The 22,197-nt window shown below is 35.2% G+C and overlaps 1 protein-coding gene across 1 annotated transcript in view; it reads right to left on the bottom strand.

Annotated features, from left to right (window-relative positions):
• LOC123539236 (presequence protease, mitochondrial-like) overlaps positions 1–22,197 on the bottom strand; it is a 40,293-nt gene that overhangs the window by 4,020 nt on the left and 14,076 nt on the right. Inside the window, exons 10-24 of the mRNA XM_053530268.1 lie at positions 19,168–19,296; positions 18,469–18,679; positions 17,133–17,267; positions 15,995–16,133; positions 15,170–15,286; positions 13,829–13,958; positions 12,481–12,601; positions 11,870–11,946; positions 10,161–10,326; positions 7,808–7,908; positions 5,979–6,102; positions 4,224–4,336; positions 3,006–3,128; positions 2,678–2,792; positions 698–831 (exon numbers count right to left, since the gene is read on the bottom strand). Coding sequence (XP_053386243.1) covers positions 698–831; positions 2,678–2,792; positions 3,006–3,128; positions 4,224–4,336; positions 5,979–6,102; positions 7,808–7,908; positions 10,161–10,326; positions 11,870–11,946; positions 12,481–12,601; positions 13,829–13,958; positions 15,170–15,286; positions 15,995–16,133; positions 17,133–17,267; positions 18,469–18,679; positions 19,168–19,296 — 1,935 coding nt within the window. The remainder of the gene's footprint in view (positions 1–697; positions 832–2,677; positions 2,793–3,005; positions 3,129–4,223; positions 4,337–5,978; positions 6,103–7,807; positions 7,909–10,160; positions 10,327–11,869; positions 11,947–12,480; positions 12,602–13,828; positions 13,959–15,169; positions 15,287–15,994; positions 16,134–17,132; positions 17,268–18,468; positions 18,680–19,167; positions 19,297–22,197) is intronic.

The following is a 22,197-nucleotide window of genomic DNA, read 5'->3' as shown; positions in this document are numbered from 1 at the left end:
GATCCATCCTGGTCGCAAACGCACTATGCTGGTTTTCTCATGGCATGGCTCAAATATAAATGAGAACACAGTCACTTAGCCAATGTAGTGAAAATAAACTGCCAACAAAGAAGAAGATTTACTTTTGCCCAAAAATGGCCTAAAAACTTTGTCTCTAAATGGAATAAGTTTTCCTTCATCAAGAAGTATCATTTTATCACACTGCATGCAATATTTTAACTTAATGATTATTGAAGAAAATTTCTGACGTAAATGAAATTACTTTTAACATTAAAGGTATGGGAACCCTTCAGTTTTTAACCAAATTTTTAACAAAATCTGAAATTTTCAATACAGGCACAGCTGTCCAGTACAACTAAAAATTGACCATAAAATCTGTGAAAGGGTCAAAATATTTTTGTGGTCCTTGACTGTGTTCACTATTAAATGAATAAAATCATTCCTATGTGACCGAAATATGGCAAAATGTACCCATTATCTAAAAAATCTCTCATTTCAGCAATATTCTGTGACATATTTTGTACAAAATAATAAATCTGTTCCAAGAAAAGCTAAATTCACCATGAAAAATAAACATTTTGGTAGCAATAAATGTATTTTCTTTCAATTATCATGAATTGGAAATCTTCAATTTTGTCTAGGCGGTATTAGGATTATTTAAGTGAATCCTGTCCTTTTCCAGTTTTACAGTACTCACCTTTGTGCTGCCTCTATTACATTCTCTTTGGTTACACTGAACAACTGGTTCCTAGCTTCTTGTCTCATCCCATCAGAAATATTGTTGAGAAATAATGTGGAACCAATCTGACCAGGTGGAACTGGCTTATCGGTCTGAAATAAAAAAAATATATAGTCATACTGGTACCTGGCTTCCAATCTCAATGTGTGTAGAACATAAAGAAACAATCTGTTTAATCTGTCTGGCCTGAAATAACCGAAAACTGGATTTGATTTACTCCCTGATTTTAATCGGAAAGTCCTGCTTTTCTAGCCCGGTTCACATGATGAAAAGCTTGAGAAAAAGGAAAGTCTGGGTCTATAATAATAAAAAAAGTTACATTGAGCAGAATATATGTCTTCAGGCTGTAGTGGTGAGAATGTGAGGGCAAAATTCCTTTCTTACTTTAAGCAAAACTGATTCCTTGACACATAACTAAGCTGCTTAGAGAACATTTCAGCTTGTCAGTATCAATCTCCAGAACAATCTGTAGTTTTTAACCAATGTTGACACAACCACTCCAGTCCGACCATTATGATGTAACATCATTTTGAATATCTGACCAGGCAGTCGGCCTGGCATACAAAAATTCACAGTGATTACTGAAGTTGTGTATATCACAGCTTTATAAGTTTAGTGAAAATCCATCAAGCAACTACATACAGTTTAAACTTTATATATGTTAAAGTTACAAGACATTTCGCAAGTTTCACTAAATGCCATAAATTTTATCTGTGACACTTTTTTTAAAACAACTGTTTACATATATATCAAGTACAGTGAAACACCGCTCGCTCGAGCATCGATGACTCGAGCACCCGGGCTCGCTCGAGCAATTCATGTGGTCCCGGCCGATTTCCTTTTATTTTCTATGTGATATTACCATGGCTGGGTCGAGCATCGATAACTCGATCGCTCGAGCAAGACACCTGGTCCCTGTGTATTAATTTACTTTTTGTTGCTTCTGGCTAACTCGAGCAGAGGTGTTAAAATTTTTCACACCTTCGGCAGTCAGAAGGTATCGGGTAATTAAACATTTTCACACACCGTGAGAATTGCGTAGTCTATTCCCAGACTATCTTAAATGTTTGTCTCTCTGTATATTTGATATTATGATGAGATTAATTATTGATAAAAGCTTAAAGAAAAGTTTTATTGATCAAATATCGATCAATTACTGATAACTTAAAGCATCTTTTCTGCGGGATTGAGATCTTAGTAATTTAATCAGCGGTTGTCTGCATGCAAATGAAAGACGATAATTATGATATGCACTTGTTGATGAATAAAAATAAAAAAAATCTTAGTTGTTTCTTCGCATGTGCCATTTACAAATTACTTATTGAAACGTCTATCAATAGATAACGTTTGTAATACGTTTGTTTTCGAAAATGTCACAAGTATGTTATTATTACGCATCACCGTTTACTCAGCAAACGGTGTCGATGACCGTAAAACAAACTTTAGTTTTCTTCGTATTTTGGTCAATGTTTGGGTCGCTCGAAAGCATGGATAACTCGAGCATTTTGCTCATCCCCTTGCGACCTCGAGCGAGCGGTGTTTTACTGTATATGCCTTTCAATTTATACTTTCTACATTATTAGTAAAAATATTTCGTTTTTCTTACATTTTTATTACCCCCCTTTAACTATCACAAAAAAGTTTTTGAGTACAATTCATTGATTAATCATGATGACTGACCAAACAGTTAAACTAGTATACCACAGATAAGCATAAAAATAAATAAATAAAATAAACAGAATATTAGTCTGTGAGTTCTGGAAGACCAAAAAAAAACCCTTTACAAAGACCATATTAAATTCAATAAATCATCCAGCGAAATCTAAACAACCATTTCTTTCCTTTGGATGGAAAAAAAAACACATACACATATACTCTGTTATCAACATATACGTTTACAGAGAGTGAAAAAGAGTCACAACTTTAGTTTTAACTGACCTGTTGAAACACTGTTATTTTGGCCTCTTCCACATCTGTATCTGTAAAGTCCCCATTAGCTGCCCATTGTATTGACCTGTCAAACACTTCCAAAGTTTCCATGGAATTAGGATCTCTGAAAGAAACATATTCATTCTACAAAATTAAATTTACACCTTTTTAAGTAAATTAAGAACGAGATTCAAGTTTGTAAGACACCATTCGTGTGAAATAAAAAAGGAAAGTTCTTGTATTTCAAATTGCAACTGAAGTGGAATACGATAACTTTATATGACAGTGGGGTCATGTCTTTCTGGTGTAAAAGGTGATAAAAATACTGAAAATTTACCTATAAGAGAAGAAACTCATGACTCCATTAGTGCAGTTAGCTCCGCCCCCATATGCCCCGCCTTTCTCACGTATTTCTCTATGAAGGAATTTCCATGACAACAATCTTGACAATATTCTCAATCTGCAAAAAGACAAGAATATTAACACTTTTTTCTAGCATGGTATTTTTTTCTTCATTTGGTCAATCCACAAAATCCATAACATACAGTGAAATCATTACTGTAATAACACATATTTTCGCTGGGTCAAAATTTCGTGCTTTTCTAAAATGAACTGGTCCATCATTCAATTTGGGCACTACCATTTATTATTCAAAGGGGTGTTCACTGAAAATTTACTGACCGTACAGGCTGATCTTGGTCTGCACTGGTCACAACGGCAGAACCACTTGCCGCCAGCAGGCTAATGGTTAAAAGTCGAAATCCAATGATTCATATCCAATGACATAGCAATTTCGACTAAAAACTACAAAAGTTCATGTCTATAAAAGGTAAAAGTAAAGTTAAAAGTAAAGGTAATTTTCATTAATTGCTGCTTTTTGAGACAAAAAACAGAGCTTTAGATGGCCATGATATAAGAACATTTAAAACCAATTATCCCTTACCCCTAGTAATTTGTTGCTACCCATTTACAGTTCAGCTGACTGAAGCAATCACGATAAAGTGCCTTGCGTAAGTAACCAGGCATCGAACCACCGGGGCCTATAATTTATGGCTTGCCATAGAAAAATCCATAATGTGGTGTTTTCAATCTAGAATGTTTATTCCAATAACCATAGGCTAGCGCATCTCTGAGCTGCATGGACAAATAATGTATGTTGCTATAACTGTTTAACTAAAAAGGCTTTAAAAGCGAACAGCATGGAGCCTGACCAGACTGCGCGGATGCGCAGGCTGGTCTGGATCCATGCTGGTCGCACACCCACTATGTTGGTTTTCCCATGGCACGGCTCAATTATAACCTCTACAGTGTGCTTATATTTCCTTTTATATTGGACATAGTCCTGCTATAATTGTGTTATTTCAATTCTAAAATGTTTTTTATGTCAAGTAGTACCTCAAATAAGGTAGCGCTATCTCTTGAGGCCTGCATGGCAACCAAATAATGTATGGTGGCTATAATGCTGTATTAATGAAAATAAACATTTCTCGCCAGAGTGGTATAATAAATATTGTGAAAGAGAATGTCTAGTTGATAATTTTCAAAAGTTTCTTACGAAGCGAAATCCACGTGTGTGTAAGGAACTGTTTTAATGCTTTTACTCATGTAGTTTACAGAGAAGGGTAGCTCTATCTGAGTCTTCTGACTAGTGGCTACAAATTTTGTCACCTGAAAAAAAAAAAAAAAAAAAAAAAAATTCCTTTCAACAAAATATGACAATGCATTTTTGGTCAAATTTTAGTAGATTTATTTTATTTTGTTGGGTTTAATGTCACTCTGACACAATCATAGGTCATACGGTGACTTTCCAGCTTTGATGTGCATTATTTCATCACGAGTGGGAACCTAGGTAGAACCACCCACCTTCCGTAAGCCAGCTGGATGGCTTCCTCACATGAAGAATTCAATGCTCCGAGTGACACTCAAACCCGCATTGATGAGGGGCAAGTGATTGGAACCACTCGCGATCTTAACCACTCGCCCAAGGAGGCCCCCAAATTTCAGTAGAACCCAACATAAGATCACCTGTAAACTAAAAATATCTCATTAAGAGACCACTAAAGCAGCTCTTTGTGGGTCGTCTGACTAACGGCTTCAAATTTTGTAAAATAAAAAAAGAACAAAAAATACTAGCAAAAAAAATCATGACAGTGTCTTTGAACAAATTAATTTTAGAAACAAATTTCAAGGCGTACTGGTAATTTGGATATGAAACATATAGGTATGTTTAAAGTAATACGCGGAAGTCGAAAATGCACTTGAACACAAAAAATGTATTTCATAACCCAATGGAAACTACTAGCACTGCAATTCATGTCACATATTTATTGTTCTGTTTTATCATTTATACAGATTTCATTCATAATGTTCTGCATACTTTCAAAGTTACAAAAAATCCTAACCAACAAAATTATCCACTTATGCCATTCAAATTTCAAACGTCATATGTCTATCCATGCTTTCAAACGGCAAGTTAACCCTTACCATACTAAATTTCTATAAGGAACTTGTCCAACTCCCAATCTGGACACTACCATTAACTGTTAAAAGGGGTGATTACCAAAAAGATACTGCCTGAATAGTGAACAGTGCAGATCTTGATCAGATTGCACGATTGTGCAGGCTGATCATGATCTACACTGGTCGCAAAGGCTGAACAAATCATGTCCAGCATGATACGGGTTAACCTCCAGTAAAACAGATGTAATGAGTATCATATCTGACGACATTAATTTAGCAAACTGTTATAGAAATGCTTACTTGAAAAAGAGACATAACTTAATAAAACATAACCAAACGTGGATGCTGACAAATAGGTAGTCCAGTAGCTCTACCTAATACATTCGAATAGTTGAGCTAACAATACTTTAAAATCGGACATAAAAAATGTTTTACTAGCTTTTGCAAAATGAGAGAAATTTTGTTTTGTTGTTTTATAATTACATTGATTACAAGTGTAAATGAAACAGATCTAACATTCTGGAATACGGTCAGATGCTGCAAAATTCCAGATCTAGCTACTGTCATAATGAACCTTTTATTATATAACTCCAGCTTTTTGTTTGTTATTTTGTTACCCAATGAATTTTTCACTGTTTATCGATGTTAAAATAAAACTGAGTGTAGTTTCTGTGTACGCTATTTATAGAACTGTGTCAGGTTATGAATATTAAATGAAAGTAGTCCGGCAATGTACAATACAAAAGGAACAATACGGAATTTTTTCTGCCTGTTCATATTTACTTGTGAAATACAAGCCATATATTTCACAGAATTTATATAAATGTAGGTATATACTAAAATATCTTACATGCGTTGTGTGTCGTTTAACAAAATGATGTTCTGGTTTCCTGTCACTGTGTAATGTTTCAATAAACTGTTCCACTTTTTCCAGCGCAGTTGGCATGAAGTCTGGTGTAGCATTGATACACAATCTAGATAATGGAATAAAAAAGAAAATTAAGGAGACTAACTGAACAAAATACAATGCTTTTAGTTCTGTTCACAAGGTTAATTTAAAAAACAATCAGTATTTGAAATGAAAAGTGGTAGAAAACTAGCGATAAATGGCCAATATGTGAAACACAAAACTGGCAATATATGGTCAACTTGTGAAACACAAAATTTATTAAATATGGTCAAATTGTAATACATGTAATTTTCAAAATAATTATTTATTTGTTTTGTTGGGTTCAACGTCACACCGACACAATTATAGGTCATATGGTGACTTTCCAGCTTTGACGTTGGAGGAAGACCCCAGGTACCCCTGGGTAGAACCAGCGACCTTCCATAAGCCATGGCTTCCTCACATGACGATGTCAACGCCCAGAGTGAGGTTCGAACCCACATCGATGAGAGGCAAGTGATTTAAAGTATAAGATTCTTTCACTGGTTGTAGGTGCAGATGGGAATATTCGGCCTCAAAGGTAACTGTTTAGGCGGTAACTCGGCAAGGAGCCTCCTTACCGCCTAAACAGTTACCAGAGAGCCGGATATTTCCACCTGCACCTATAACCAGTGACAGAATCTTTTTCTTGCATACAGATTTCAAGAAATAATAACAAAAATAAAATCAATCAAATGGCTTTCTTTTTAGAACTATTTCATATGGTAGTGTATTTAAACAAAGCGTGGGAAACCAACGTCCGTAAACAGGAAAGACGTCATGACGTTTCAGAACAAATAACAATGTTTTTCTTCGGTTTTGTTTTATCAGTTGCAGCGTAACGTTATGAATTTTTGATAAAATAACGTGATTTGAATCGAGAAATATACTATCAGGAACCAATAGGAACTGTCAAGGTACTGAATTTTTATTCCGTTTTTTAAATAAAATATATATTACTACATAAATCTTCTACATATATGTAGTTCGTAATACGTCATTTAAAGCACAAGAGTCATCTTACACCCCGGGGTGTAAGATGGATTTTTCCAGCACCGGTAAAGATACCGGAAATCCCCGTCTGGTATGCAAGAATCAGCTATCTTAACCACTTGGCCACAGAGGCCCTGAATTTTCAATATATGGTCAACTTGTGATATATAAAATTAATGATATAAGGCCAACTTTTGAAACATAGAATTTGCAAAATATGTTAACTTGGGAAACATATAATTCATCAACTTGTGAAACTTGAAATTTATCAACTGGTGAGACATATTATTTGAAATTTATGGTCAACTTGTGAAATATAAAATTTGCAATATATGGCAAAATTGCGAAACATTAAATTTGCAATATATGGCAAAACTGTTCAACATTAAATTTTCAATACATGGCAAAATTGTTAATCATTAAATGAGCAATATCTGGCAAAACTGTGAAACATTAAATGAGCAATACATGGCAATATTGTGAAACATTAAATCTGCAATATATGGAAAAATTTGAAACATTAAATTTGCAATATAATTATGATCAACTTGTGAAATATAAAGTTCGCAAAATATGATCAAACTGGGAAACACTAAATTTGCAATACATGATCAACTTGTGAAACATAAAATTTGCAAAATATGATCAAATTGGGAAATATAAATTCAACAATAACAAAACAACATTTATGATTTAAAGTCAAGTACATCCAAGGAAATGAACTCTTTATACAAAGACTAAAATGAACATCCCCTTACTTGAGATTATTTTTGTTGAGTATTTCATGTCCCAGTTCTATCAGATGCTCCATGATTTTAGAATTGTCTTCTAACTCTGCAATCCTCTTCATCACAGATACCTGCAAGAGATAACTATGTCAGCATGAGAAAACCAACATAGTGCATTTGCGACTAGCATGGATCCAGACCAGCCTGCGCAGATGCTGGTCGTAAATGCACTATGTTGGTTTTCTCATGGTGCGTCTCATATCTATGTCAGCATGAAAAAGCAAAATGGTTCTACCTTAACCCTTACCGTACAAAATTTCTATAATGGACTTGTCCATCTTTCAATTTGGACAGTACCATTAACTGTTAAAAGGAGTGCTTATCAAAAAGATGCTGACTGAATGGCAAACAGTGCAGATCATGATCATACTGCATGGATGTGCAGGCTGATCATGATCTAATATGGTCGCAGAGGCAGAATCAATCATATTTAGCATGACAGTGTTCTAAAATGGTTTCAAGTAGAACTATGTTCTACACTGATTCTCAATCTAACTTTGAGCTTATTTCTCATTGTTCTAGTTCTAAACATTACAGAACAAAGTACTGTATCTTTTGATAACATTAATGATTGAGACTGGAATACAGGATTATAAACTTTTTTTTCCATATGAAGTGAAAACTAGAATGTGTCTGTAGGACACAGGGTGTGCCCCCCACCGGTACATTTGTCACAAATAAGGTGAAATAATTCAAATATTTGCAGTCTTAATGGGGTATAGCCTCAAAAAAAAATATGAGAAGGATTCATTATTCTATACCATATACTTTTTGAGCTATGAGCATCACAAACAAAAAATCAAATATTTGCATTTGCTATTCCATGGGCCATAACTCTGTAATAAATGCTAAAATTCTCAAGAAGAATGCACAAGGTCACATTATGATAAAGACTCAAGCAAGGTTTCATGAATTTACATTAAATATTTTCTGAGTGAGGCACATAATTTGGTGAAAATGTGCATTTTTTTACTATATCAGGGGCCATAACTCTAAAAATAGGGGGCGGACTCAGATGAATAATAGTAGGTGCGCAAGTTCATATCATGATAAAGACTCATGCAAGGTTTCATCAATTTATATCATATACTTTCTGAGCTAGGGGTGTCACAAGGTGAAAATATGCATTTTTGACTATTTCAGGGGCCATAACTCTAGAAATAGGGCGCAGACCTATATTAAGAATAGGAGATGTGCAAGTTCATATCATGATTAAGACTCATGCAAGGTTTCATGGATCTATATCAAATACTTTTTGAGCTAGGTGTGTCACAAGGCGAAAATGTGCATTTTTTGACTATTTCAGGGGCCATAACTCTAAAAATAGGGGGCGGAGTCAGAAGAAAAATAGTAGGTGCGCAAGTTCATATCATGATAAAGACTCATGCAAGGTTTCATCAATTTATATCAAACACTTTTTGAGCTAGGCGTGTCACAAGGTGAAAATGCGCATTTTTGACTATTTCAGGGGCCATAACTCTAAAAATAGGGGGCGGAGCCAGACGAAAGATAGAAGGTGCGCAAGTTCATATCATGATAAAGACTCATGCAAGGTTTCATCAATTTATATCAAATACTTTTTGAGCTAGGCGCGTAACAAACTTCAGACGGACAAATGGACGCACAGACGGACACGAGCAAATCTATATGCCCCCACCACTCATGGGGGGGCACGAAAAAAATTAAGGAAAAGTTCTATGTACAAATGGGTAAAAATGAGTTTGTAGTTTAAGACGTACTTGAAACTGTAATGTTATGATACTACAGGACTGGTATAAATACACATCTAGGGCAGCTGTAGTCCCATGGCTAAGATGTCAGCCATTCAATTCTAAGGTTGTGTGTTCGAACCCCACAGGGATGATGTCCATGCATTCTCACACTCAACAATGATTCAAATAAGCTTTCATCACAAGTGAAGTAAAATAAGTTTGTATCAACTAAACAAAGCATATTTGGTCTTAGTTAAAGTCCACAAAAATATATAATAAAGGTTGGTTTGTTTGAACATCATACCAGCACATTTATAGGTCATATGGCAACTTTCAAGCCCCAATGTGCCCATCCGTGCATTATTTTATCACAAAGAGGCATCTGGGTAGAACCACTGAACTTCCCTAAGCCAGCTGAATGGCTTCTTCACATGAAGAATTCAACACCCTAAGCGAGACTCCAACCCGCATCCATGTGGGCCAAGTGATTTGAAGGTGGTGGCCTTAACCACTCGGCAAAAAGGCCCCTATATAATACATAATAAGGCTTGATAACTGTATTTCAAGATATGAAAAGAATTATTTTAAAACAAAGAAAAGCACTGTCAAACCTGAGAGACACCGTCGAACATTTCACTCAGCTGTGAAGCTGGTGTCAGTGATGATGCAGAATGCATCATGGCATAATTATGGCCTGCATTAGATAAACTTGCCGCCAAATCTGCCGCAGACATTTTAATCAGGGTCTGTAAGCGATTACTGTCTCGTAAATTTGATCTGAAAATATAACATCAAAAACCTGAAATCTACAATTTTGCAAGTTTCACAGGTATCATTAATTTCTGTGGTATTTTTGTTGTTGTTGTTGTTGGGTTTAATGTCACACCAACACACTTACAGGTCATTATATGAAAACTGTCTAGCTTCGCATTGGGTGAGGGGGATGGGTGAAGACCCCTAAATGCCCAGCCAGACATTATTTCAGGCCTGAGCAGGCACCTCGGTAAAACTACTGACCTTCTGTAAGTCAGCTCAATGGCTTCCTCACCTAAAATAATTCAACATCACCAAGCAAGATTTTGAACCCACAATGGTGACAGGCAATTAAGTGATTTGAAGTCAGCGACAATTTCATGGCACTGTTATGTCAGTATCAAACTTTAAAGTAGACTTGCTAAAAAAACTGACTGAAACAGAATTATATCCCATCATAATTATGTTTGTTTTGTTGGGTTTAATGTTGCATTGACACAATTTTTGGTAATATGCTGACTTTCCAACTTTAAAGGTTGAGAAAGAACCCAAGAACTCCTCGGTGCATTACTTCATCATGGGAACCTGGGTAGAACCACCAACTTTCTGTAAGCCAGCTGGATGGCTTCCTCACATGAAGAATGCAATGCCCCTGAGGGAGGCTCGAACCCACATCGATGAGGGGCAAGTGATTCAAAGTCAGCAACTGTAACCACTCAGCCACAAAGGCCCACCCTGCTATATGTCTGACATCATACAACTGAAATAACTCTGTGCCCTATTACTCATATTACACTAGCGTAACAATATGAGCCACGCCATGAGACAACCAACATAGTGGCTTTGCGACCAGCATGGATCCAGACCAGCCTGCGCATCTGCGCAGTTTGGTCAGGATCCATGCTGTTCGTTAACTATTTCTCCAATTCCAATAGGCTTTAAAAGTGAACAGCATGGACCCTGACCAGACTGTGCTGATGCGCAGGTTGGTCTGGATCCATGCTGGTGGCAAAGCCACTATGTTGGTTTTCTCATGGCGCGACTCATATTTCAATGATCCGGCTGTTTCAAGTGTAGATGATTGTTTTTGGATTAAGGATGGATTATAAAAGGAAGGAAAGACGAAGTGTGATAAAAAGAATCTTATATTTGTGTCTCTTTACTTGCTGAAAATGAAAATGATGAAATAATTTGAAAAGCCTTAAGTTTTATCATTTTACTAAACTCAACACACTCATGTAAATCCTCTATATATCAGATTTGTACAGATAATTTTTTTTCTAAGGCCAGATGAAGGAAAAACATTAGCTTGCAGAAATTTTATTAAAGCCCTGCTCCATGGCCATTCAAATTCTATTGCATGTATGCAACCCGTTATAATAGGTAACAGTTAACGGCCACGTACCACACTTTTGCACGCAAAACCACAGGTATTTTATATAAAATTTTACTCTATTTTGACAGGCGTCACTGTTCATAGTCAGGATTTTTATGCCTTTTCAGTGACAATTTAAGGTTAAAAGGTAGGACTGGAGCAGGTCTTTAACATCAAAAAGGGAAAAATTACCTGTCAAATATCTCTGTCCATAGATCTAATGTTTTATCAAAGTTTCTTTCTAGACAGTAAGATGAAAACACTACACCCTGAAATAAAAGTATTTATACAATAAGCTGAAAACCATAATAAACTTAAGTATACTATTAAAGCAAATATGTTTTTTTATTATCTTTTGTGCCAAACTTTGTATTAATTTAGTGTAGCTAAAGCAAAACTGAAGTTAAATCTTAAAACTGAATCATTCATTTGTCCACTCTCAAGGAAAAACTTGCATAGGTTTTGAATAAGGGAAAGCTGTTGTGACCAGCAGGGTTTCAACCTCCAAGCTAAGCCAACAGCTTAAGTACCGAATCACTGCACAAAAGCAATGTTTGATAAAACTTAAATTCTAGCGCCTAGAAGAGACTTTTCTGGTTTCATCCATTCCAAGTTTGTCTGAGAGATTAGTTGAACACTTAGTACAAAACTTAGTATAAACTCAGTATAAGGTAGGAAAATTATTACCTGGTCGCAGACAATGGGTTCAGTGGACACTTTAGCATTATCTATGCGATATTCAGAGTATAACTTCACCTGATATGACAGGAACTGTTATCATAATCATTGAGAAATTCTGTTACCTGGTCAAAGTCGAGGGGGTCTGTGGGATCTTGGGACACAAGAGTTCCAGCACTGAGACCCCCTGTGTATAACTCTGCCTGATGTGACAGCTCCTTGAAGTCATAAATACCGGCTCCCATCCTGTAAAAAGTGTACAGAAAACTTTATGATTGATCAAATAAAATGAAATCATTTAATTTTGTAGGCATCAATTTTCCAGTTTTTGGAAAAAAAAACCTGCTATTTCATGTGATATGAATTTGAGGATTTGGACTTTTGAATATGAAATGGAAAGGAATTAAACTTGTTCTTTAGGACTTATCAACAAAAACTATCCACCCACCAAATACCAATACATGTATTTCAAAGAATGGATAATCCAAAATCCTAAATATAGATAAAGAACCCACCACGCCCACCAGTTCCCAGTTGCAGATAATAGGGTTATTATAATAGTAGCGCTATCTGGGATGCTGTATTTGGCTAGGGAGGATTTTGCCAGATTGGATCTCACAGGGCATGCAAGATTTTTGACAGAATTTATGTAAGTAGCGGTATATAATATAAGGAAATACCAATAGAGGTTGAGATTTTTCTATGCTACCCTTATTGCCACTGGCAGACACAGCAGAAATCAATTAAAATTTTGGTGACTATTAATAATACTGTGAAATTATTCAATTTTGTGAGCAAAAAATTACAAGGTAATTGCTAAAACAGCTACTGTAAAATCATTTAATTTCTTGGGAATAAATTTGGCTCCCCACAAATATTGATAGATTTCTTGCATGCCACACAGGATTTTTTTTGTGCTTTTGCAAGTGCTAGAAAAACTTGTCTTACACCCGGGGTGTTAAGATGACTCACATGCTGTAATTTATGAATGAATTTCATAATTTCATACACTACCATAATAAAAGACTATAAAATTAGCCCTCGTGAAAATTAATGTTCTAAAAGTATAAGCTTAGGTGGGTATAATAAAACCACAGACTGTCTGTGTAGCTGTATCGCACAAGGAAAACAGCAGGTTTTCAATTCCGCAGAGGTAACAGGCAAGAGATTCACTGGGCCATGGCAACCAAATAAAAACTTGTTATCACTAGCTTTGTTTCAAATTCATAATGTTAAATTTCAACACATATATTTTATTGATAAACATTTAGTCTGCTGGCAGCAAGTGATTTTGCCTTTGCAACCAGTGCAGGCCATGATCAGCCTGATCTTAGTCTGCACTGTTTGTTATTCAAACAGTAAATTTTCAATGAACACCCCTTTGAATGATAAACTGCCAAAATTGAATGATGGACCAATCCATTTTAGAAATTTAGCAGGGTAAAGGTTAAAACAGATTCCGAAAAATCTTACTTTGTGATCACATTAGTGAACAGTGGCACATAAACCTTCATTTCCATGGGCACCTGGTCCAGAAATGACACCATTTTTATATATGTCACTTCATTTGTTGGCTGAGCACTGTACTGCACCGGAATGCCATCTGAAATACACACAAAGGTCATCCTGAGTGACTCATTTTTTGTAACAGGTAATAACTATCTCATTTCTTTTTCTTAAAACGGCCCATAATACTCATAACACCCCTCGAAAAGTGACAAGAGCAGCAGTTTTATGCTTGAAAGTAAATCTGAACATAATCTTATGTATTTGTGTGGTAAAAAATGCATAAATGCAAATGTTCTTGTCAGTGTGTAAACCCCACCCCCCCCTGTAATGGGCCCATAATAAAACCCCATAATTTCTGTTTGATTCTATTTTTGCCATACGTGCTTTTGGCATTTTCCTGTTGTCACCAAAAACATGGCTTGTGCAAAGCAGATTCAATACCTAAAATAAGATTTTTCTCAGTTGTATGTTTCTGTATTTTCTATCGCGTTGTAAGAAGTATATGCAAGTACGCTGTTTTTTTTTTTATTTGTCTGTGATTAAAAAAATGATCTGCAAATTTCATTAACATCACTGAGCATTTTTATGTGCGTCTGGTGAAATATGGGTCACTGATTGTTGTTTGGATTGCTCTGTGCTCCTTACCTTCTATTCATTATTTTGAATAACATCACAAATCGCCGTTTTTCATTACTGTGTTCACTCTTTAGGAAGATAGTGACATTACTTGTTTTATCAAATCCAAGAAAAAGGATCACTTATTTATGATTTTTATTTCCATATACTTAAATTTCAAGGATTTATTCTAAATTATCTAGATACACAATATTACGCAATTACATTTGGTTTTTCCGAACATGCAGATCTGCCTTATTATGCATACCCAGTCAAATCTGTGCTAAACGCAACCTCTGAATAAAGACCACTACTATAAAACCTGCTTAAAAAGACAACCTTTTTCCCTTCCCATTCACTCGAACTCAGTTAATTCGAACGCCACCCTTTACTCGAATTCATCATCAGGTCCTGGCAAATTCCCTACATAAAGTATAATTTTCGATGGCTCAAACTACTGATAACTCTAACAAATATTGCCAGTCCCATTGAGTTAGAGCGAACAATGTTTGACTGTATAGTGTAAATTTAACTGTGTTGAGAGGCAACCTATCAAAGACCACTTTTTTTTCTTTTCCCAACAGTGGTCTTTGCAGATAAGTTTGACTGTATGTGAACATTTAATTTCCAAAGGATGATCTTAACAGACAGGTTTTAAATTACTGTGTACAGTACATTTAATAAGCATACCAAATTCTGTTTGTTCCGTGGGTTCCAACTTGATTTCCTTATCAATCTCACTCAGCTTGATACACGGCAAGCACGTCAGATCTTCGGTACGATTCTGGGTCTCCTGTAACTCTTGTCCTATAGCAGAGAAAAAAAAAACATTATACGACTATAATAAATAGACTCTATTATACTCATTCTAGCCTGCACATTTTTTGATATTCATTTATTAGAAGAGATCATGTCTTATACTATTATAAGTTACATTTTTAAATGGCAATAACGTGCTTCAGTGGTAATTAGCACATGACATAATTATATGGTCTTTCAATGTTTCAAAAATTACAGATTATGATGTTTTGGTAATGCTTCTGGCTTCTGAAGAAAATGTTCTTGGAATAATTCCACTACAGCTCCCTTCATCACAGGTTTCATCTTATTCAGTTCAAATATCTGTGTCCATAAAAGTCAGTAATAACTGGTTTTCATAGGGCATTCACTTTCGAGTTAATTAAAAGCTTGTTCTAAAATATTCTTAATTCTTAACCTTAAGCCTGCTGGCAGCAAGTGATTCTGCTTTTGCAACCAGTGCAGACCAACATCAGCCTGCATGTCCGTGTAGCCTGATCATGGCCTGCACTGTTCACCATTCAGTCAGTATCTTTTGGAATGCACGCCTTTTATCAGTTAATGACAATAGGCAATATTTTATTAGTTTATCATCCATATAAACATATACACAAAATGTCAATGGTACTGTCCAAATTAAAAGATGGACAAGTTCATTATAGAAATTTAGCAGGGTAAGGGTTAATGAGCATTTACTGACCAACATATACACCCTACCTAACTGGAAAATTTTTGTTTTATCTTGGGCACTGAGGTTCTGTATACAGTTCTGAAGTTTTTCCTGTTCTTTCGCTCTCCTTTTCTCCTCAAATTCTTCCTCAGGGCTCATCACTAATGTAAGTCTGTGAGAGTTGTCCTATAATATAAATACTAGTACATGTACATGTACCATTTAAATAATATGAAATCTTTTGATGCTCATTTTAGTGTATAAAATAACTCAGAAGTAAATAGAACACATCTGCTGGAATGGTTCTCTGATTGTAACAGCATGTAATGCTTTATCATTTAAAGAATTATGAACCAGTCTATTATTGGGATATTTCATAAGTCTTCAAGTTTCTGTCCACATTTTGCATTGTAAGGAGATTTTCAAAATACATAAAATCTTATGGTCATTTTTCAAATTCTTTAAGCACTGGGTCATTTTTTTTGTGACTCTTGGCAAGTACCATTGTTTTTAGAGGTATTTAAGATCTAAGTAACAGCAAAGTGCTGTTGTTAGCTTTCCAGCTTTTGATGGTGGAATAATAGAACCAGTCTATTATTGGCATATTTCATAAATCTTCAAGTTTCTGTCCACATTTTGCATTGTAAGGAGATTTTCAAAATACATAAAATCTTATGGTCATTTTTCAAATTCTATAAGCACTGGGTCATTTTTTTGTGACACTTGGCAAGTACCATTGTTTTTAGAGGTATTTAAGATCTAAGTAACAGCAAAGTGCTGTTGTTAGCTTTCCAGCTTTTGATGGTGGAAGATGACACAAGGTGCCCACTATGCCCTATAACATGCAAATATAAGCCCCTGGGTAGAACCATCAACCAGTTTGATGTCTTTCTCACAAAAAAAATTCTGCATCTCAAGCAAGGTATCAAACTCACAGCTGTGAGGGGCAAAGAATTAGAAGTCTGTGACCATAACCACTCAGCCACGGAGGTCCTCAATAGAAAAGTGAGAGAATGAATGTGAGCTTTTTCATAAGACTGACAAAAATGTTTTATTAGATAAAGGCGCTGCCAGGCTAAAATTTCAATCTTGCAGCTCAGCGTGTTTTTTTTTTAAATGTTCCTAACTGTTTCTTAATGTTATAAATCAGTGACTCATTCAAGTTCAAAATGAAAGTACATGTACCTTGAAATATTCCTTAACTTTCTTCTGCAAGTATTTTGGGTCATTTTGCAATTTCTTTTTGAACAGCTCCATCTGGTTGTTCACCCGCAACATCTCGGACGCATCACCATCATGGTTCCACATTGATGCAACAGACTGATTTAAAAAAATACAATGTTAAAATCATTTCAGCTAAAAATGTTTCCTTTTGATTCCAGTGCCCCATAAAATGAACAGATTGTTCACACTGGGGTTGATACAAATAGCTCCAGTAAGTATGCACCAATCGGAAATTCCTTTCAATCCTTACAATAAATGTGATAAGTAACAATCAATGAAAATTGGAACCAATGTCACCTCACAAAGACTAAAAGAATCTTTAACTAGTAGGTGCAGATAGAAATATCTGACTTGATGGTAACTGTTTAGGTGGTAACAAGGCTCTGTCAAGTTTCTACAAATACAGTTACCTGAGAATTGCATATTCCATCTGTTCTGTACCTATTACCAGTGACAGATTCTTTTACTTTCATACTGTATCATACATATAATAGAAGAAATAAAGTCAAACTACCAGTAATGACCTTCTTCACAACACTATTTTCTGACAACTGTGTATTTAAATGAAGTGTAGGAAATGTATACCTGTAACCAAAATGACATTTGATTGGGGTTTCATGAATGAGCTACAACCTGAGTTCCAGTTTAGTTTTATTGCCGTTGTGTAATGTTATTTATCTCATATAATAACTTTACTGGAAACAAGAACTATACTTAATTTTGTTTGTTTCGGATTGAATATCGTTTTTCAACAGTATTTCAGTTATATAAGGTGGAGGACGAATGATTTCAGTTACAATGTCTTTTATCAAATCATCATGAAGAACATGTGCCTTGCCCAGGGACTGAACTCATGACCCATGATCTGATGATCTGTGCTCTCCCTATTGATTTAAGCTGTGCTACTATAAGGGACAAAGCCCAACTGTAAAGGAATTTGACTTTTATCCTGTTTTACTTCACTAAACCTAATGCACAAATCTACTTCTTAAATGAAGTTCACTATGATGTCATTTACTATGCGAGTGTCATCTTACAACATAGAGTGTAAGATGGAGTTTTCCAGCACTCAGAAAATTTAAAATACATGAAGTCTGAAAATACTTTAATTCAACAAAAGAACTACCCTCATACCTGTAAGCCACCAGTCAGGGAAGTGACATGATGCAGCTCATTAACTCAGATGACAATTAGAACAAAATGTCAATTAGGGAAGTTTAACTGACTAACTGCTTAAGGCAAGCGGCTGCTTAATATAGGTGGCCGCTAAGACAGGTTTAACTGTGTGTTAACGTACCATTACTAAGCCCAGACCAAAGTTGCTAGTCTGATGTTTTGTGCCAAGTTCAATCCTGTGTAACAGCGCATCAATTCTTGACTGCTCAAAACCCTCTTCTATAACTTTATCTATAGTCTCTGAGATAATCTGTTTCACCTTGTCCACATCATCCTTGTGTATTCCTTGTAAACCAACTGAGAATGAACTTTCTTTTGTGTACCCATTATACCTGAAAGATACAAATTTAACTAGAGCTATCACTGGTAAAGATTAATACACCAAAGAGGCAGCTTTGCAGCAATGAACAGAACAATGTCCAAACCAGGTGCCATGCTTAAATGACACAAGTCAACATTACATTAGTAATCAGAAATAATTCTTAACACATCAATGACGACCAAATTTTCGGTGATGTATATTTTCGTACAAAATGTAGTCAAGTATGAACTGGTTCATGCATCAATATGAATTACTGATGCGTTCTGTGACCAAAATTTTTATTAATAGGGAATACAGTATTTCCAAGGGTAAACCATGGTCAAAGTGCATCAAAAGTTCAATGAAGAATCTAGATGCAGACCTGGTAGCTGACAATGGCGAGTAGGATAGCTCTCAATATACTTTGTATAGACAAGCTAAAAACAAACTTTAAAAGCCTTCAATAATTTGAGGGTTGTTTTTGCTGTTGAATTTCTGTTCATTCACGTAAATACCTACCCAATGACTGGTGAGTAATCTGACCCGATGTTTGCCTCAAGCAGGGCTTGATAGAATGGTGATGTTTCTCCATCTGTCAGCAAATTTGAAATTATATTCAATGTCGTACCTTCCTCAATATCTGTTATGCTGTAAGTCAAAACAAAGACAATAAAGAGACTGTATTACACATGTGTACAGGTACTTCTAAGATTTCCTTAATACTTATTGCAGCTAAAGTCTTAGTTTTGTTTCTACTGGGTATAAGTCTGAACCATCATTAGGCATAGGTCATTTGGCAACTTTCCAGCTTTGATGTAGAACACGCCATGTACCCGGATAATCTTAACTCAGTTCAGTGACCCTAACTCAGTGCCAACATGGCGGATGTAAAGCCGATACAACTTTGTTTTCTGTGTAATTACGATGTATAAAGGAATGTTTCTGTTGTTATATCTATCTCTATTGATCAAGTGTATATTTATTTCAAAATGTATCATGTTAAATATATCAACCCTTGTGTTTTCAGGTGGAAAAACGACGAACAAGGCAACTTTTTCAATGAAAACTTTTACAAAAAATCTTTAAAAATACTTCTATGCTTTTGATGCCTCAGCTATTTTGTTGTTTGAAAGCAAAGATATACTGCTTTATAGGCCCTTTTACGGTATGTTGTTAACCCATTACATGTTGACACAGTACATGTTCAAATGTACCGACAGCGAGAAAAAGGATAAAAACCTAACTTTGATTTGATAAAAACCGAACTCAGTTTACATGAGGAATGGATAAAAACCTAACTTACACGAAATTGCGTGTCGGATAAACACCTAACTGACTAGTATTCTATAGAAATGAATGAGTTGACATGTACATTGTAAACATTACTTTATAAGCTTGTCTTCAAACTTTGTCATTAACAAGATGTTATATGTATGCCCACTAGAGTCAAATATGTTTTCATAATTTTAATATTATGCAAATAGCAATGTTTGGAAAAATCTGGATAAACCCTAAAAAATAAAAGTCAAAATTATTATATTTATATAAGAAATTATTTAATACCACCGATGTTCGAAGTTCTGTAGTCCCAAACCCTCTCGCACACGCACACGCACACGCACACACACACACTGTTTCAGAAGAATTGTGTTTGTTTCAAATCTTGTATATCGTATAGTGTAAGAGATTTTTATAGAGGTGTTAATGGAATATTTTTTTAATATTGTTTAAATGGGATTAGATTTATGATTAATTATTAAATATGATATTTTTTCAGACGGTAAATAGGGAAGAAAAGTATGTGTGTGTGGTGTGGTGGGGTGGGGTGGGGGGAGTGATGCATGGACTGACGGGACAGGAGTGTGGGTATCCTTACATTTTTCACTTGTCCACAGAGACTTAAAAATCCACTTGTGCATAGCCAAATTTCACTTGCTCTGATTTGTAATATTAAACCTTCATGAAAACGCAAATAGACTGGAGATCGAGCTCTTTATTTAGGACAATGAAAAGAAAAGCATATCACAGTAACTGTGGTAAAAAATAAGCTGTTGAAATATTCGCCTTTTAACGTTTATAAAAGTCTGAAATCGCGTAAGCAGTGTTCGGGATCTTTTGAGGTCATGCCCGAAACACTGCCCACGCAATGGTGCAAAGCCAGATGAATTCAGAGAAAGACTTAAAATGTCGCGATGCGATCTCTGTGTGCTTTTGATTTTAATTTGGCTGACTACTGGATCAAATACTTCCTTTGATAGTGACTTATTGTATCAGCAGTTGGAATTCTACTTACAAACTTGTCATAATACTTTTTTTAAGTTGTTTACGTTTCTGATGTCTTTAAATGTCCTTTTAGTTCTCTGTGTGTAACACTTGGTTTCCTTTTTTAGTTTTAGTTACAGAATGCTATATGCTGATGATGCAAATATTTTTCTTCAGCTACTTTAAGTAGTTCTTATGTTCCCTTTAGCGTGTATATGATTTCTTCTTTTATGTTTTTTTTTTAAATGTATGTTGTAAAATGTGACTCTTCTTATTTTTGTGTAGTGTCAGCTAATTTTTTATGTTGCTTTAAATGTGCTAAATCTGTATGTGGTAAATTATTTTTTCCTTTTATTTGCTAGTACCTATGTGCTATTTTGTTTTAATGCGCTGTAACATGTATGTGATAATTTGTGATTTGTTTCTTATTTACTTATAGCCAGATGCTTTATTTGCTTTAATGTACTTGAACATATTTGCATTTTATTACAGCTGTTTTACTTATGTTGAGCTTATTTACATGTGTTTGTCGGAAAATAGCTTTACGCTAGTGTTATATGTTTATACTTTTCCAACGTTAAATAAATCTGCTTGTATCTAAATCTTCTCTGATATTTTATCATAGTCACCGAGTTACAGTGTGCGCGAGACCTAGTCAAAGAACCCATTCTCTTTATCACCTCCATACACTTGAAGCAACACACAATCTAAATGATATTTTATGTTTTCTCATTTTATACCTGAAAAAGTATGCTTGTCCGCGGACACACAGAATGAAAAATGCACTTGTCTGCTGGCAAAATTCACGAGTCGGATAAGTTGGACATAGGAATCCCACATCCCTGCAGGGGTGGGTAGATCAAAGAACTTCGAGCATCAACAGTCCATAAAAAAGCGCAGACGAACAGCCGTTTTCGTTTGGTTAGGTGTTTATCCATTCTAAGTTCGTATTTATCCAGCACTGCTTCCTATACCAGTTAGGAATTATCCGCAAAATTAAACCCACCTCATAATCAATGCAATTTTTAAGCTATAAAAATCGATTTCAAACTTTGATACTGTTAAACGTTATCAACGAGATATTTATGGAGCTAATACAATACATAAGTAAGGTCTTACTGCAGTTTCTGGTACTTTAAAACATTTAGAAACATAAAACATGTTCATTTTGAGTACATTTTAATGAATTCCAGCCACATAATGTGACATTTCGATTGAAATATTTAGTACAGAAAACATGTTATCAATACTGGATATTATGACTATCAAAAGTTTTGCGCTAACATT

This window comes from Mercenaria mercenaria, chromosome 18 (genome assembly GCF_021730395.1).
Source record: "Mercenaria mercenaria strain notata chromosome 18, MADL_Memer_1, whole genome shotgun sequence".
NCBI classification, from domain to species: Eukaryota; Metazoa; Mollusca; class Bivalvia; order Venerida; family Veneridae; genus Mercenaria; species Mercenaria mercenaria.
Note: the sequence above shows the minus strand (reverse complement) of the source record. Positions and strands in the feature narration are given on the sequence as shown.